General features: G+C 48.1%; 3 protein-coding genes across 3 annotated transcripts; 1 reads left to right on the top strand and 2 right to left on the bottom strand.

Annotated features, from left to right (window-relative positions):
* Positions 1 to 10,057: 10,057 nt before the first annotated feature.
* EI90DRAFT_3129367 (uncharacterized protein) lies at positions 10,058 to 11,082 on the top strand (the record flags this gene model as incomplete). The annotated part of the gene is made up of 2 exons (XM_039064189.1): positions 10,058 to 10,233; positions 10,290 to 11,082. 2 exons carry the CDS (start codon positions 10,058 to 10,060, stop codon positions 11,080 to 11,082), a joined length of 969 nt encoding a protein of 322 aa, XP_038911835.1.
* Positions 11,083 to 12,354: 1,272 nt separating this feature from the next.
* Positions 12,355 to 14,024, bottom strand: EI90DRAFT_2213284 (uncharacterized protein). The gene has a single exon (XM_039052695.1). The coding sequence runs from the start codon at positions 13,943 to 13,945 to the stop codon at positions 12,479 to 12,481; it is 1,467 nt and encodes a 488-aa protein (XP_038911836.1). The 5' UTR covers positions 13,946 to 14,024; the 3' UTR covers positions 12,355 to 12,478.
* On the bottom strand, positions 13,859 to 15,808 carry EI90DRAFT_2213321 (uncharacterized protein). Its single transcript, XM_039052696.1, has 2 exons — positions 15,634 to 15,808; positions 13,859 to 15,584 (listed from the first exon to the last, which is right to left on the bottom strand). The coding sequence occupies exons 1-2, from the start codon at positions 15,710 to 15,712 to the stop codon at positions 13,972 to 13,974; spliced, it is 1,692 nt and encodes a 563-aa protein (XP_038911837.1). The 5' UTR covers positions 15,713 to 15,808; the 3' UTR covers positions 13,859 to 13,971.
* Between the last annotated feature and the right edge of the window lie 2,655 nt (positions 15,809 to 18,463).

Below are 18,463 nucleotides of genomic sequence, written 5' to 3' on the forward strand. Positions count from 1 at the left end.
CCTAGATGACATTCTCGTATACTCAGAAGACGAGGCCTCCCACGAGGAGCACATCCGAGAAGTCCTCCGCCGGTTACAACAGCACGGTCTCTTTGCAAACCCGAAGAAGTGCGAATTCCACACAGACACCATGGAGTACCTCGGGTATGTCCTTTCTCCCAACGGGCTAACCATGTCTGCAGAAAAGGTCAAGGCCATCCAAGATTGGCCCGAACCCCGTAAGGTAAAGGACGTTCAGTCCTTCCTAGGATTCACTAATTTCTATTGGCATTTTATCCACGAATATTCCGATATTGTGGTACCGCTGACCCAACTCACCCGCAAGGGAGTCCCCTGGGTGTTCTCTGACGACTGCCACGCAGTGTTTCAATGCCTTAAGCAGGCCTTTACCTCTGCCCCCATCCTAACCCATTGGGTCCCCGATGCGCTGATTATCATCGAGACAGATGCCTCCGATTATGCAATATCGGGCATCATCTCCATCTGCTGCCCGGATGATGAGATATGCTGTAGGAGAAATAACGGCCACACTATGGAAACCCATTATGGAAATATGCCAGATAAATCACACAACCTCATATGACAAGTAGATATGAGAAAATAGAAGGACTTGAATTTTAACGAATTTTACGAATTTTTACGAATTATTATGACTACACACGATAAATCGAAAGAAAGAAAAATAGCAAAAATACTTCAAGCTTACCATCAACGAGACGGAATTCTCGGGGGAATTTATAGCAAATATTAAACCAAGAATTAGGACAATCGACCAAGATTTGACTATAAAAACAATCAGAGAACCTCCACGGAAACTACTTTCCCATGTCCGTACATGTAGCCGAGGATGGAAGTACCACGGAACAAGGATTCCTCAGGAACTAATGCAAAATTCAAAGTTGTGTTTATAATAGGAAATATAGATGTCCACCAAACGGACCCAATGAGAGTAATTACAGGGGAAACTACTCATAAACAACGGAGATATGACTAAAACTCCTGCAAAAACGAGGACAATGCCTAAAAGGGAAGCGCGAAGATTAACCAGTAACGACCGAGACAAGCTTGATAGCCCATTAGAAAGGAAGGGATCCAATCTTACTCCTCCCAAATTTTCATAATAAAAGGATCATGCGTTAATGAGATATCCAATAACGGGATTAGTGACATCAAAAGTCCGAGCTTAGGGAAAAGACAATGTTTGCGTAGGATCCATAATTAAAACATACAACGAAATTTACAAGGAAATTATTAAAAATGGGGAACTATAGTTATGCAAAATTTCAGCCCAAACAGTCCAGCCGTTGTGAAGTTATACCCATGACGGGAATATAGAAATCCGCATCATGTGTAATGACACGTGAGGGTGGCGATGCACAGGGAACCGGCCGTCGGAACCGAGATCCGCACTTTGGCAGATCGCGAAGACCAATTTCCGTCCAAATAAGGAAGAGCCCGGTCAAAACAAAGCATGGAAAGTGCAAAACAACCTTAGATCATGAGGGAAAAATCTGAAATAAATCACAGAAGCCCATATGAAAGAAATAAACACCCACACATATCATAAATCCCGAACAATTAAATGGAAACGGCGCCCGCATACGAACGACTATGGGAATGATGCACATGATTACCGAATGTGCACGCGAACTTTTGCTAACTCAACAAATACCAGGAAATAGGACACAACCTTAGTACCATTGGAAAGGTGGGAATAAATGAAAATTTATGATACCAAGAACGTGAGAAAACATCCAGAAATGAATGAGATATAGGGACATGAAGTTAGAAACCTGAAAACGTGCGGGAAAACAGCTTCAAGAGGTCCAGAGTCCTAAATAAAATACATAAAAATATGAAATCTTCAAGGACGACCTACTATAACAATGAACAATACATATGGAGGATTAGGATGTGATAATACAAAGTGGAATCAGGGAATATGAACGAAATTCATGAAAACCACTAAACTACGATGGACCATGGTGGGAATTTTAGGGAACGATATTCTAATGAAGTGGAGAGCTATAACACATTCGTTTGAGTAATTCTTGACTACTAGCAACTTTTTCTTTCAGTTTTAAACCTGAATAATCCACTCATTTACCATTTCAGTCTCATTTTAACTAAATGTCACTAAATAAAAATGGAATAAATCAGCTGAAGGTCTCAGCACAGCCGTACGCATAGTAATGCGAAGTTTGAATTCAGAATCATCGAGTCATAGCAAATTTAATGGTATATATAGGGAATTTGAAATAGGTAACTGCGGCAAATGCAGCGCAGCCAAGTTCCAATTAACCATTAAAATAGCTTAGGCGAGGGAGGACAATAAGAATTCTAGGCGCAGTCTGACCGCAGTTCAGCGCAGCAAAAGCGCAGTAGAACTATAGCATGAAAATTTCATTTTTATTCAGTCTGAGAAAAATACACTGTAAATAAATCCTGTAAATAGAAGGTAGAGCATGAAAAAGGAAGGCAACCCAAGGAGTATAAAAGGGAGACCTTTTCTGCGACTTTTTGCCCTCCTTAGAGAAGTAAGAAAATAGAGTATTATTTTTCTCAAGCATTTCTGGTTGTCACTCCAGTGCGAAAAAGTGATATACAGTTAAGATTGCCACTGTAGTAAAAGGCAGCAATTAAGGAGAGAAATATTAAGTAGATATTTCAACAGGAGAGCTGGTTAACACCAGATTTCAAAGTGTAAACACAAAACAGTTATCTTGCTACTGTTAAAACAAGCAATAAAATAAGACAAAAATAAAATAAACCCAAGGGACACTCCAGACACAATCCAAATTCATTAACTGAATAGAATCTTTGAAACTTCACCAAGTAGAAGATTAAATTCAAGTTTAAATCCAAATTAAACAACGTTACACAGAATTACACCTAGACAAATTAATAAATTTCAATAAAGAAACAGCTCTGCAGGGCTCGGTTTATCTGTAAGTCAATTCCCAGGAACTTTAAAACTAACCCATAAAAATAGAATTAGCCAAAACACTCGGATTGGTACTATATTTACAATAAATAACACTAGTACACTTCCCCATCCTAACTAAAGAACCAGGGAACAGCTTGGTGGTGGTCTTGTTTGAACCTCCCAACTGACCTTCCTTCGTTCTCACCTTCACCGCTGAGCCAGATGGATGCACCCCGAAGACCTCAGGGCACTCATGGAGGGGCTGAGGAGACAGCTGGTGGACGAACCAGAGACAGAGGGAGAAAGGCAGGAGGCAGAGGCCCAAGAGGATTTTCAGGACAGTGACCGGTGAGGGACGCGCCCTGGCCACCTGCAGGCGATAGTACTAGCTCGTGTAGATACCATGAGGTGCCTAACCCAGCGCCAATATCTAAATTCCACCGAGTCATTGCCAAGAAGAAGAGGAAAAACACGTCCTCAACCAGCAAGGGCAGAGAAGCCCCAGAAATGGCATCAGAGGTAGTGGTCCCGCCACCCACCATCTATGTGTTGTCCAAACAGCCCCCCAGATCCCTCAACCTTGCCGTGAAGCTGACCACCTTAACATCCCTTGCCAGCATCTCTGTGTTGGCGCTCCTAGACTCCGGAGCTACAGGGAACTTCGTAAGCCCCGAATTTGTCAGAAAACACGGGCTTGAGACGACCCCACTTCCCCAGCCCATCCCTGTCCGCAATGTCGATGGAACCCCGAATGAGAACAGAGCCATAACCGAGGAGCTGAGGCCCTCTTGACATTCGGGTGACACACAGAGTGGGCCCGCTTTGCCGTCGCAAACCTTGGGAGGTAGTCCCTCATTATAGGACACTCATGGCTGCTACACCACAACCCGGAAGTGGACTGGACACGACAGAAAGTCACCATGTCCTGCTGCCCAACATCCTGTCAGTCGATATGAGCGGGAGCTGACTCAGACCCTGCAATAGAGCCTGGGGACGGGATCTACACCGCTATCATTCCCCCGGGGTGGGGACATGAGCTAAGGGTGACCACGACCCCATTGCAGCGGATGGCCCAGGAGGCCCACGAGCCGGAGGCAGAACCCACACAGTTTGAGGCACTGGTGCCAGAGCAGTACCAGGGCTTCCGAGATGTATTCTCGAAGGAGGCCTTTGACCAGCTACCCCTGCAGAAGCCCTGGGACCACACGATAGACCTGGCACCAGAAGCCAAACTCCCAAGAGGGAGGACCTTCCCCCTGTCGAGGCCGGAACAGAAGGAACTAGATGAGTTCCTCTGCGAAAACCTGCAGAACGGATGCATATGGCCATCCAAGTCCCCGATGGGGGCACCAGTCTTCTTCGTCAAGAAGAAGGATGGGTCATTATGCCTGGTCCAGGACTATCGCAAGCTCAATGAGATCATGGTGATGAATGGAAAGCGGCATTCTCGACCAACCGAGGGCTGTTCGAGCCTACCATCATGTTCTTTGGCCTATGCAACTCCCCAGCAACATTCCAGACCATGATGAATGACATACTCCGAGACTTCATCGACCGGGAGGTTGTCATCTGTTACATGGATGACATCCTGATCTTCACCGCTACCCTGGAAGAACACCGGAAGGTCGTCTGCGAGGTTTTGGAAACGCTGTGAAGAAGGAAGCTCTTCTTGAAGCCGGAGAAGTGCAAGTTTGAGCAGACCCGAATCGAATACCTCGGCCTCATCATCGCCGAGGGCAGCGTCATGATGGATCCCATGAAGATCTGCGGAGTCCTCAACTGGCCAACCCCAACTAAGGTCAAGGAGGTGCAGTCCTTCCTGGGGTTCGTCAACTTCTACCGCCGGTTCATCAAAGATTTCTCGGAGATAGCCTGCCCCCTCCACGCATTAACCTGCAAGACAAAGACTTGGGCCTGGGGAGCAGATGAGGACTGCACGTTCCGCACCCTCAAAGATGCCATCACCTCCACCCCCATCCTCACCTTCCCCACTGACACGGGCCACTTCAAGCTCGAGTGCGATGCTTCCAACTTTGCAACCAGCGCTGTCCTCTCTCAGCTCCAGGCAGATGGAGAGTTCCACCCGGTAGCTTTCATGTCAAAAAGCTTCACAGATGTGGAACGCAACTATGAAGTGTATGACAAGGAGATGCTCGCAATAGTGTGTGCCCTCGAGGAATGGCGGCATTTTCTGCAAGGAGCAGAGGAGAAGGTTGATGTCTACACCAACCACCGCAATCTAGGGCACTTCTGCACTGCGCAGTGCCTGAACCGGTGCCAAGCATGGTGGTCGCTCTTCCTCTCTCAGTTCCACTTTACCCTCATCCACTGCCCAGGAAAGCTCATGGGGAAACCGGATGCACTCTCACGCTGCACTGACCACCCGAGAGGTAAGGACGACAATGAGGGGCTTACACTCCTCCAACCAACTTGGTTTGAAACCCGCGCGACAGAGGCAATCTCTGTAGAAGGAGAAGAGATGACTATCCTCGAGAGGATCCATGGGGCAAAGGACCTGGATGAGAGCATGGTGAAGGCAATGCAAGAACTCGGAGAGGGGACAGTTAGGTCAGATGAATGGGAGAAACAGGGGGAGCTAGTCCTATACAGAGGCAGAATATATGTCCCCAAGGACCCGCAGCTCTGCCATGACCTGGTGCTACACCACGATGCATGGGTGATGGGGCACCCAGGGCGATGGAAGACCCTGGAACTCGTCTCCCATGACTACTGGTGGCCCCAGATGGCGGAGAATGTAGGACGGTATGTGTGCAGGTGCGACACCTGCAACCGCATCAAGTCCTTCCCCTCCCACAAGGTTGGAAAGCTCATCCTGAACAAAGTCCCCACATGCCGCTGGCAAGTGATCTCTGTCGACATGGTAGGGGAGCTTCCTGAGTTGAAGGGATACAACGCCATTCTCGTCGTAGTAGACTGCCTATCCAAGCACATCCATGCGGTCCCCACGATGACGACAGTGGATTCAGCAGGAATCGTGTGGCTCTTCTTCAAACACATCTGGAAACACCATGGCCTACCCGAAGAGATCCTCAGCGATAGAGGAAGCGCCTTCATCTCCCGCTTCTCAAAGGAACTTGCAGACCTCCTCGGAGTCAAGCTCACCCCCTCGACACCCTACCACCCACAGACAGACGGACAAACCGAGCGGGTGAACCAAGAGATAGAGGCCTACCTTCGAGTGTTTGTCAACCACTGCCATGATGACTGGGTGGACTGGCTCCCGCTAGTGGAGTTCACCTACAACAACCGCGTCCACTCCTCTACCCGCCGAACCCCCCTTCAAGCTCGACACTGGGCAACACCCCAGGATGGGGACAGAGCCCACACGCATGTCCGAGGTGGAAGCCGCAGATGCGTTCTCCTCGAGAATGATGAAAATGCAAGAGGAGGCGAAGGCAGGTCTGGAGCATGTGGCAGATGAGATGGCCTGCTACTATGACCGCAATTGTGAGGCAGCCCCTACATACCGAGAAGGCGACCAAGTCTGGCTTAGCACCCAGCACTACACGTCTGACCGTCTGACCAAGAAGCTAGACCACAAGTGGATTGGCCCCTTTGAGATCACCAAAGTCGTCTCCCCTGTTGCCATCAAACTCCGACTCACCGCATGACAGAAAGGGATCCACCCAGTCGTGTCTGTGATGAATGTCAGACCGCACCGCCCCAATGAAATCATGGAACACCCCACTGACCTGGGCCCAGACCTCATAGATGGGGAAGAAGAGTACGAGGTCGAAAAAATTCTGGACTCCAGATGGTGGTGCCGGAAACTCTGGTACTTGGTAAAGTATACCGGATGGCCAAACTCAGAGAACCAGTGGCTCACACGCGACCACCTAACCCACGCCTCCGACCTAGTGGAAGACTTCCATCAGACACACCCCCATGCCCCAGGGAGAGAAAGAGAAGACTGCCCAGCCACTTCGAGGTGAAGCGGCTTAAGGAGGGGGTGATGTCAGGGCATCTCCTGACATGCCCCGCTGTTAGAACGGGGCTGATACAGACGACTCCGGAGTGGAATCAGAGACTTAGCATGGAGGGACCTTGGCCTCAGCGACTCAAGCGGAGTGCTGTGCCATTGCTGTTTGTCCATTTGGTCCTTAATTTCACAGTAGGTGAGCAGGAAGTCTCTAGGGGGCATGTTACGGATATGGAGTCTCCAACGACCATATCCATCACATGGTCAAAGACTTCTCCTCATTATTGTTCCTCCCCTCTTTCTCCCTTCCGTCCTCTATCCCGATACCCTATCCTCCTTACCTGTTCTACCCCTTTCCCCCCCCTTGTGCAAAGCTTTCCCCAACTGGGGTTTTGGTGCTGGCCGAGGTTATTTGTGTTTCACGGGATTTCCCATGACCTTACCATTTGTAGATAGTCACGCATCTTGTACGGAAACCGCTGAAGGCGGTTCCCGCTAACTAACAACTGCTCTACAACTGTCTTGTGTACCGTCTTCTGTAACAACCCTCCCTGTGACTCAACTGAACCCGTGCGATTGTACAGCTCTCAATATGTCTTATATGTCTGGTTATATCGAGTCCTCTAACGGCCCTCGCCATGAGAACTCGAAGTCGCGAGTCGAAGACTCTCGACATGTATTTTGTCCTATGGAATCTGTACCCTATGGGTCCTCCTCACTACGCTCTCCCCCCAGTACTCGACACACGACGTCCCATCACGATCTTGGAGATCGTGAATACTCTGAGGCCCGCTTACCCGTGATGCCGGCACGTTCGCTACATGAACGCCAAGTAGCCGCCCATCCACCATCTGTTTCTTCCTTCGCAAGTCATCATGTTTCCCTGCCAATGGTACGTTCCCTTTGGGAACGCCAAGTCACCGAAGGCCCTATTAGTCAGTCCCCATTGCATGCCTATGATATCAACCCGCTACCGGTATGTTCGCACTGCGAATGCCAAGTACCCGATAGCAACTATACGAAGATCTCACCCATCTCACAAGTCGCGACCTCGCACACGGTACACTCCATTGAGGAGCACCAAGTATCTGTGGCCGACCTGTCTGTCCTGGTATCTCCGACTACCTATCATCAATCCCTTAATGGCTCACTACATCACCAACCGCGATCGATGGGAATTTGATCGTCCGCTCCCAGGCAAGACTGGGATCACTCATCGATTACATATCCTGTTATGGTACAGACTAGACATGACCCTCGTCATCCCACTATAAGAACGGATCGAGGAATGGGGAATTTTCCCCATCCCCGTAACATTGGTGCCCCAACCCCGGTGTGAGAAACTCGCACCATGCCACCAAAGACGGTGTCCCTGTTGGGAGATGAACCAGTCACCCCAGTCCAAGTGACACACGAATTGTATCCTCCTTCCCGTCCCACGAGGATCAGTCAGTCGGATCGTAGATCCAATTCAAGAGATACCTCGCCAGTAGGCGAAGACGTGCATTCCTCGCCCGGCGCATTCTTAAGACAACAAGCTCTCAGGCAAGTCATTGAAGCTCTTGGAGAGTTTGAAGGTGGAATTTTTGAGGACTCGAATAACTACATGAAGCAGATACGAAATACCCCAGTCATAGGACAAAGCTTCGTGAGCCTGACCAATTTGATGGTACTGACCCTCAGAAACTCTGTACCTTCCTTGTTCAGTGTGAACTCAACTTCCAGAACCACTGTAGGAGAAATAATATTCAAAGAATAAAACAATGATCTATCAGAATAGTCAATGAACAGGTGACAAGTTCAGACGTTTAACAGATCTCATGATCTTTATGAGACTGGACAGACATTAGATCATTATAAATTATCTACACCCATGTAGCATGAGATTTAATCTACTACAATCATGCCTAGAACTTGGCATAGGTGTAATATTCAAAGGGTATGTCCCTGCGATGAGAAAATAGCACATAGACGGCAGAATAAGAAGGAACATTGGGAAAGAAATGTGAATATCTCGGGAACCAGTAAACTTTTGACTGTAATATTTTTACCATCTGAAAGGACTGTTTTTCAACTTTATCCACGGTTTTGTTTCATTCTAAAAGCTTCAAAACTGACGGAGATATTGCTCAAACAGCGAAACACCTTATAATTCATATATATTTGTTTGCTAATTCTTACAAAAAGTAATGTGACTCAAGGGAAATATATTGGCGCCCGGAAGTCTGGCGGACCGAATACCATATGATAGAGTATTTCCCGGCGCGGGCGGACAGTTTTTGATCGCATCAGAAGAGGAGAAAATGCTAAAAAACCTGAGGTAGTAGAGGCTGGGATCCTGCCTAACCATGAGGCCAGTTATCGGAGTTGGCCTCAGTCATTTAATTCCTTGACTCTCCATCCGTAAAACACTCACTCAGTTGACATTTTCTTTGTAGTTATCGGATATAATGAGCACTGTGAGTTGAATCGATGATGGTCTGAAACGATAAAAGGGGTTGACAGAGGGGGGACACCATCTCTTACTCCTGCCTTTGGCACTTAACCAGAGAGAAAGTGGTCTGGAGAAGTGTCGTTTGGAAGGCGAGCCACCCTCTTCACGGTCATTCACAAGGGGAGCTGGGTCTCTAAGCACTATGATCTCCTCCACACGTGCAGAGTTCCTCTTCTCAGTGCCTATCAAGTGACATGCTGGTGACATCAAACCTAAACACCGATCTGAACATCGCAAATGGAACTCGAGGAGAAGTGGTGGGGGCCAAGGGTTTCGCTTTGTTGCCCACCATCCTGCCCTCTTATCAGGTTGGAAGTCACTCAAGTGCTCTATGGTGCCTGACAAAGACGGAGAACTTGCAGTCATGAAGTTCTCATTTGCAAGGTACATGACCTGTGTGCGGAGCCTTGAAGCAGGCAGACTCAAGTACATATGCTTCGAATATGCCGGCAAATACTACTTGGGAAGCAGCAAGGTATCGGGCACTGGTTAATACAATTCGTTGGATAGTCACATGCTATTGGGAATCACATGAGAAGTAAAAGTAATATAAACACATTTTTCCCACGCAATTGTGGGTTTGGAAGTGACCTTGCAAGCAAGGTAATTGCCAAATGGAATCCCATTTCTCCACGCGTCTACCGACGGGGTATGTGAATTTCTCTGTGCAAGGAAGGGTGTTTATGGTGCGCATTCAATGCTTTGTCTAACCCCGAACGCGAACTTTGCCACTTTCAAGGTCCCCGAAGCTCTCCTCACTAAATGCAGTGCTGCATTCCCCGATTTGGGGGAAAATGAGTGTTCTTCACCAGAACCCGTTATTCTTGACGATTCTTCCGAGGCATTTGAAACCTTTGTGAACTATCTTTACGAGTACGTTTCCGTTACTGTATATAGTATTTAATCCTGCCTCAACTTCGCATTTCAAGCTCTGGGTCATCCTGCATTTTCAGCCCTGAACCCAAGCTCAAGCCCGTCCTTGAGTTGCTCTGTATTGCGCACAAGTATTGCGCAGAGGACATCGAGGGCAAAGCTATGGAAATCGCACAAAAACTGATTCAACCTAACGTCCTTGAGTCACATCTCATCAACGGATTTACGGCCCTTGATGTGTTCCGTGCCGGAATCGCCGTCAACTCCGCTGCTATCTCGGACACCGCGTGGGAGTTAGTTTTGGTGATGTCACGATCGGGTAATTTGTCTGATCGACTGCTTCTGGATGAGGGAACACGTTCTGGTCGAAGGAAGTATTGGGAATCTGCTTATTACCAGGTCATGCTGAATCAGGGGCCATGTATTTGTTGGACCCGTGACCCAGCTTTAACGGACAAGGAGCATCGTCGACTCATGGTAGGGCATGCGCGGTGCTCCACCGACTGGGAAGCTTTCCAACGACGCATTGCTGATGGCAACTTTCAAGCTCTGAACCACCCCATAGACTACACACGAGCAGAGCGAAAAAATATTATCTTTAGCTCTTCTTACTGGCCTGTTCCATATGTGTCTCAATACCGATACGCGAATGTGGGGGTTGACCATATCCTTCCACTGCTCGCAAGGGAAGGCTTACCAGTATGGGACATTGTCGGACGGCTTGAATTGCTTAAAAAAAGCGCACCGGAAGTAATCTCCAAGTATGCGAGCGACACTCTACTTACCGTGCGAAAACACTTTTACCGCTATTTCCTCCTCGACGAGGATGACGACTATCCGAGCAATTAGCATGTGTTGACCCCATCCGTGATTGACAGAACGTTACGAGCAGCAATCATGTATAGTAGTGGTTCAAGTTGCCTGTCGAGGGCGCAGATTGAATCCCCCGTTGCATGCCCTTTTTAGTCCACTTCCAAATTGGCAGTATGACCCCACAATTGAGCCTCTGATCATCCTCCATGCCCAAGCCTTCTTCCCGGCCTCAAATGACAGGGGGGGCCTTCTACATAACTGGCTGGGTTTCCCTTCCGTTTCTCCTCTGTCCCTCAAGCACTTGCGCTCGAAACTAAGGTTAGTAGCTACTCATGTCATATGCACTACCCGCTAATAAAAGCAGTTTCTGAAAGTCGCAATGCGATTCTGGAGTGCCTTCGCCCCACTTGCTCTGCTTCCAATTGTCGCGGCTGATTTCTTATGTGGCCCAAATTACTTGCAGTCCGGACGTGGCTGGTACTACGGGCGAAAGTTTCCAAGCTGGGGCTATCAGCCCTTCATGTCAAAGTAGGTGAACCAAACCAAAAACGAAATTTACCCTCATTCTTAACCTATGTTTGCCCTAACAGCCGATTGCGTTACTGTAGCGAACAACACTGATCCGAACCTTCAATACTATCCCACAGCAATAATGACCGATCCGGTTTGCAGCGCTGAGGTCACAGTGGATGTCCAAAACAACGCGTGGAGTGCCCCTGGGATTGGAGAGAGTGGAGGTTGTTCCTGCGCTGGAATGAGCGCGTCATGCATTCGTTGGGACGCCGCACAAGTGCGTTGAGGATTTGAAGTTGATTTGCTCTGGTGGGCCCACCTGCTAGTAGCACCAGGATCTGGTGGAGGAGCGACTCCATGCATGAGGCTGGAGTCCTACCAAGTAGAAATTACAGTGCGCGCGAATATATCCATGTCCAGAAGCCGGGTCAACAGAAAGGGAGTAATCAAAAGAGACAGGAAATTCGCCAACTCGTGCAGCCGTGTTCAAAAAATGCTGTCAATTTGATTCATGGAGTAGGGAAATCATCTTCAAAGCCTGGGGGGGGCTGGTCTCCTTATTGGGATCAATGGCTTCGATATCGAGAAATTTTTTTTCGTGTGGACTGGAGGGAGTGAAGAACCCGTTCCCCAGAACAAAAAGAGGGGAATTGTGCATCCCCTATCTGTGATACGCTCTCCTCGTTCTTACAAGAGGATATTTTGAAGCATCGGGGTGAGGTGCGAAAGCTGCTCGACTAGCTAGATGCGTAACAAGGATATGGCCTAGAAATTTTCATAAGACCTTACCACGCACGGGGCACCAGAATATCGTTATTGATATCATACTTGAACGATTTTATAAAGTTACAAATGCAAAGATGTACGTAAAATAAACAGACGATGCGAAGTCCTATACAAAAGTGAAACGCTAAAGCAGTCAATCTTCGGGATTATCAGATGTTTCGGAGTAAGAATCGTCAGATAATTCCTCACAGGGAGAAGAGATGTCGGATGATGTGCTGCAAGGGGGATAATCGCTAGACACAGAGAAATCATAATCAAGCATAGCACCCGGATACCAAGTGGTTTGACCAATATCGACGACAATGGGAGCTTTCATCTTTCCCTGGAGTAGAAATCGAGTACCATCCTTGCTGGACTGAGGACAGTAGAAACCGTTTATATAACTGACCCGTCGATCGCCATACCAGGGTTCCATGCCGTTGGTGCTGTTTGCCTTGAGAGAAACCGGGCGATACTCTATTGGGAAAGCAAGTTGGGAACTTCCATTGAACCATATGTTTGTATAAGAATCATCGACTAGTGGGGTCTTTCCTGCGGCAAATGAATAGCCTGATTGCTGCCTGGGCAAGTGATGGAAAAATGGACGCTTGATCCAAGACTCATCCGAGTCAGGCCCCGCGTCCACGCAGGAATGATGTGCATAGACTGAATCCCCTGCCAATGGAAGAGTAGGTTGAGTAGATACCGGATGAGCGATGTGATACGGGCAAGTAGGGGCCATTCCGGGATTTATAATCCAAGATCTATCTCCCCGTACATCATAACGTGCAATAAAATCACCCGATTCCGTCGACCAGGTGAAAGCACTGTGCCCATCAAAGGCAGCAATGTATTGTGCCCCTGGAGAAAATGCAATTGTGTGACGCTCAGGAAAGGCTGGCTCAGAATTGGATTGGGAGGATGGAATGGAAGAGTCGGAAGGAGGAGGGGCAAGCGGCTGAATGTGCGGGTCACCTAAAATGTATATACACGCCATGTTGCTGTACCAAGGCTTGCCTGGGTCCCGTAGGACTCGTACGATGAAGAATCCACTATCTGAGACTGCAGTTACAGCGGGATAGGCACCTATGGGGAGAGTGCCAAGTTTCACAGGGAGCGGACCATGGCCGTAGATAGCGATGTTCCCATCGATATCCTCGGTAGCGACACAATGACCACTGTAGATAAACTCAATCCATGCTGGTGGATTGGATGGATGGTTCTGAAACTGAGATATTGTACGCTGATCATCGAAATCAGAAATCTCAATAACACCACTACCAAACCCGAGTGCAACGTATCGACCATCTCTTGAGAGTGCTGCGCATGTCACAACGCCATTACGGACATTAGGTTCGCGGAATTCAGCTTCGTAATTGATCTCTTCACGACCCCACCCACCAACCTTCTTTGGCAATCCATCTAATTTTGCCTCCATAAGGATTTGGGCATTAAGCGAAGCCTCGCTCAATGGAATCAAGTGGTTCAAAATCTTGCCAGAAATACCAAAGATCCGAATAGGTTCAGCGAGGTGACCATATAGTTTATAAAGAGATGATTCGGGTGGGTAGCAAAGAGACATAGATCGGTGATGCAACCATGGAATGGCAACCCCATCCATGGCCGCACATTCTCGGAGGAGTTCAATTACATCATGATTCTATCGAAAGTGGTGTCAAATAAATGTAATATGAACCGGCTCAAACTTACATTGAATTCATAAAATCCTGGTGGCGCGCCAGGGTACCCACCCACGTGCATGAATGTAAGGAAGTTTCGTGTAAGGAAGGAATTGAACTCGTTCTGCAATTCATTGTCATTGGACTCTTGGGAAAAGAGTTTTGCCGGGTCCAGGTGGTAGAGTACGTAGCGAATGTATTGGATGTAATCGGGCTGATGGCTGAAGGATTTAAAATCTGCCCATTTTTCTTTGTCACTGAGAGGGGGATTAGTGGGTATCCTAAATTCATTCCGCTTGCAACAATTATTGAAAATCCGAAGGAGTAGCAGTCCAAGAAAATATCCTTTCTTGTCGTTGATAAAAAATATTTTATCATTTTCATTACCAATTGGATCCCCCGTTATGAATTCTTTCGCCGTGGCATGATAGAATTTAACACCTGCCATGTCATCTGAGGGGAGTTCAATGATTGAACTGATCGGTTCCAATGTGGCTTGGGCCTCATCCTCGGCAATTCCTAAAAGCTGTGACATAGAATACACACTCAGTGACCTATGCGCCGCAATGATCGTGCCAACCAATAGGCGATACATTTTGGCTACATCCAGGGGAACTGCAGATGAACTGCGCACATAGGCTCTTCGGAGTATTCGCAAGTACTCCCGGTTGAGATCGATGGGTGCATCAGCGAGATTGAGCAAGTCCTGGAACTCCCTCTGCAGGGTGCGGCCGTGCCCGGTCCACCACATGACATCACGGATTCGGATTGAGGCCATAACAGGCAATTCACGGCAAGCCAAAGTGAAAGCATGAAGATCTTCCTCGGAAGGTTTCCATCGAGACTTCTTAATACGATCTCGAAGGCCATGCTCCACCATGCAACGGATTGTGTGATACTTCTCCTCCTTTGTAATTATATCCACATCTTTGCATGGTATGACAAGACCCTGATTTCGAGCTTCATCCCAAGCCGATACAACCGGTGACTCAGGGCGACAGCTGACGAATACCGCGAATGTGGCTGGCAGCTCTTCGAGGATAAGGACGAGCCCCATCAGACATTCGAGTGCTTCTAGATCTCCACACTCGTCCAAGCCATCTAAGACAATGACAAGGCGATCTGTTTCGGAGGGTAGTATCGCCCTCAGATTGCGCATCGGCTCGATAACAAGAGCCTTCATTTGCTTGTCCAGAGGCAGATCCTGGACCAATTGCAGATCTCGCTGCCGAAGGCGCCTAACAAGTGACATCTTGAAGTCCTCATCGAAGGATGCAAGTTGATGTGCCAGCGTGGAAGGGAACCGTTTAGTAGAATCGAGGCCCGATCCAGTCTGGTTCTTATCCCAAAAAAAGGACGCTGCTAGAGTGCCTTGCGCCTCAAGGGTGGATGCAACACTCATAGCTATAGCAGTCTTCCCCGACCCAGGGGATCCCCGTAACCAGACAAATCGGTTCTTCGTGTCCTTCAAATGATTGAGTATGGATTCCTGTATCTTGTCCTGAGTGGTTGGGAGGCACTCTGACTTGCTCTTCACGTGAATGTGCTCGGCAGGGGCGGGCTTCAGTCTCGACAGCTCCGCTGGAAGTGTGTTAGCGGGGGGAGTTTTAAAGAATGTATAAAGACGAACATTGCATCGATGACTGAATTGTCTGAAGGAGGTTCAACGTCGTTGCCTCCGCCTGTAAAGTCATTAAGCCGGCCAACATTCAACGCTCGAAAGAAAAATTTACAAACCGAGAATGAAGCAATTGCCTTATTGAGACCCTCCTTCACGTCGATTATAATCTTGGCGATATTTGTCCCCGTTACGAACCTCATTACGGACCCTCGACTCTTGAGGGATTTGATACGGTCGGCTTGTTTTTGCAATGCACTATCAAGAAGCTTGGAGGTTCCCTGATTGACCGAGGGAGAGGTATGCAACGTACGAGTGAAGTTCTTTGAGTGGAGCAATCAATTCGCGAGGAATGTGACCAGGATACAGTTCGAGTGGCCGCAAGATGATGGTGTAAGCCTTCCTGATGTCGTCAATAAAGCCCTCGAGACTTTCATTATTGCCATCAAAAGTCTGATCGGATAGAAACAAAATGTGAGCGACATCCGATCACTAACGACAAAACCAAACGTTACGCGGACCTCGTAAGCTTGGACCAATGTAAGAAGGAGGTCTGTAATTTGGCTGGCGTATGGAATAGGGGATATCTTGAGAGCAGATGATGCAGTTTGGAGCATAAGTTTCGTGGCGCTGATAACTGTTTTCGTTCCATCGCTGGCGGGGACGGCGCCCAATAGTGGCTTTGATTCTGATAGAGGCAAGTTGATGTCCACATCTACGTGCTTCAGTTTCGTACGGACGGCTGAACTTGGTTCATAATTGGTGCTTGTTGGGCGAGCTGAGTGAGAATTATCTGGGGATGAGGGCTGAGATAGCGATAGCTTCGTGATATGGGAAGATGAACGAGTGGTTGTTGTCGGACTAGATTCCCCGGGAGGCGAGACATTTTGTGGTCTAGGACCGGGACTTGGGCTCCTGCGAAATAGCCCCGTTAGGCGTTGCGAGGCCCCGGATACCAGTTGCCTCGGATCTCTAGATCTACTGGGAGATCTTGAAAGGCCCCCAGGAGGCCGAAGATGAGATCCCTCCGATTCATTATTTCGATCGTAGCCAGTGGTTTGGTCCGTTCGATCTCCGGTGACAGAAATCTCGGGTGGTATCATTTGAAGTGAGGGATACAACGACTGGGTGTCACTTGGAGATAGTTCAGGGACAACATGTTGAGAGGACGATGGAGCATATTCGTCGCGAGCCATAGTGCCGGTTTATGTGACAGTTGATGTGGGAGAGTGAGGTTGGGAGGCCCGATCAAGCTCGGTCACTGGATCAATGTTGAACAAGCGCCCATGCAATGAACACGAGGCAAATTCAATTGAGGGAACCATGGGCCATTAGGTGTTGCCTTCTTCGGAAACGGCGTTGACTTTGAGTATGCATTGGCCACAATGAGTGTATCATGCAATACGCTTCAATGATAAAGATGTTTGAGGAAACAATCTACAAATCCGTCAGTCTATTTTCTATAGCTAAGTGGCTTCACGTCCACAGTGGTATATGTTAACGTACATGCGAACATCAGGGAGCGTGGGGGGATTGCTTTATTCGCAGACATTCAATGGAGCGGAGACGTGCATAAGAACAGGGAAGTGTCATTGTTGTTTGGTGACTCGGCCAGTTACCGTGACCTCAAGTGTCGAGTATACGGAATAAATATCTTGCAATGAAGCGGCAACTTCAGATTTTGAGTTGCTCGTGCAGGTAAGGCGAGAGGATAGGATTATCTCGTATGCCGAGTCGAAAATTTATCCCATGGGTGGATGATCTCACGACAATAAATGTTGGGAATATTTCACGATTCATGAACCATCGCGAAATCCGAAGTTTACAAAAATCCAGAGGCCATCATCCACAAGGATGATCACCTGGCAGCAGAGTCGCATTGGGGATGAGATGAACTTCAGATAGACAGGAAAACCAAAAAAAAAGTCCACATTTCTATGCCGAGTGCTTTCGAAGAGATGTTCAGGCAATGGGGATGCATGTCCAGCGAAGACTTCGAGTTTCCGGGCCACAATATGGTACAACGGACGCATTGGTCTTCCCGAGCCCACTACTCGACTGAACGAATGGAGCCTGCAAGGGGCTTTTGAAATAGCCAACCCAAAACATTCTATATCGAGCATCAATGGGGTCACCTTGCCGAACAATATACTAATAGAGGCTGGTAACCTGCCTACCGAACAATCTCATTCGATTAATGAGCCGAACGTGAGAGTGTGGTTAGCTGAAGCGTGGCTGAGTCCCCAGAAGCATCCATCTGGTGGTTGCACAAGACCCCGAACTCGTCAATGGAACATGGGCTGCGGAGGAGGACGGTAGATTCAAATCAGACTGATTTTTACTTTATTTTTGTGTGTTTATTCCGAAGATCCTTGCCCTTGCAGTAACTCAGGCTAAATATCTAGAAGTCCCAAACACGCACAAGACCACGCCAACAATGGGCGTTATAGCTGTCCGGCGGGTGTTACTCCTTATAATGCGTTTCATGGCGTTCAATTTGCGCTTTCGTTCTGGTATCTTGCCGAGTTCCACTCAATAAGGCGCTAGCGAGAATTAGTGAGTTCTTGTCAGTAATTTTCGCAACACCACCTCCCCCCCTGTACAGGTTCGTTGAACCGCTGGTTGTTGCCCACAGGCTGATCATCCAGCGCACGGATAAATTAATTTTAGAAGCAAGGCAATTTGTATCGTTCTTGCCTGCGACTAGATTTCTCCTCATCCCTAGAGGTTGATGTGCATGCCAACGCTCTCAACTTTCCGTTGAAGGACGCCACGTATCGTGATACCCCACTTCCGACACTGACAAAAGAAGGGGAAATACTGAGCACAGAATTCGCCACTC

This window comes from Cantharellus anzutake (assembly GCF_015039405.1).
Source record: "Cantharellus anzutake strain C23 chromosome Unknown EI90scaffold_57, whole genome shotgun sequence".
Lineage (NCBI taxonomy): Eukaryota > Fungi > Basidiomycota > Agaricomycetes > Cantharellales > Hydnaceae > Cantharellus > Cantharellus anzutake.

Excerpts from the sequence above, each read along its gene's own strand:
- EI90DRAFT_2213321 (XM_039052696.1), bottom strand. The coding sequence starts at position 15,712 with ATGTTGGCCGGCTTAATGACTTTACAGGCGGAGGCAACGACGTTGAAC. Across the intron at positions 15,585-15,633 it reads AATTCAGTCATCGATGCAAT|CGGAGCTGTCGAGACTGAAG; the intron begins GTTCGTCTTTAT and ends ACACACTTCCAG.
- EI90DRAFT_2213284 (XM_039052695.1), bottom strand. The coding sequence starts at position 13,945 with ATGGATGGGGTTGCCATTCCATGGTTGCATCACCGATCTATGTCTCTT.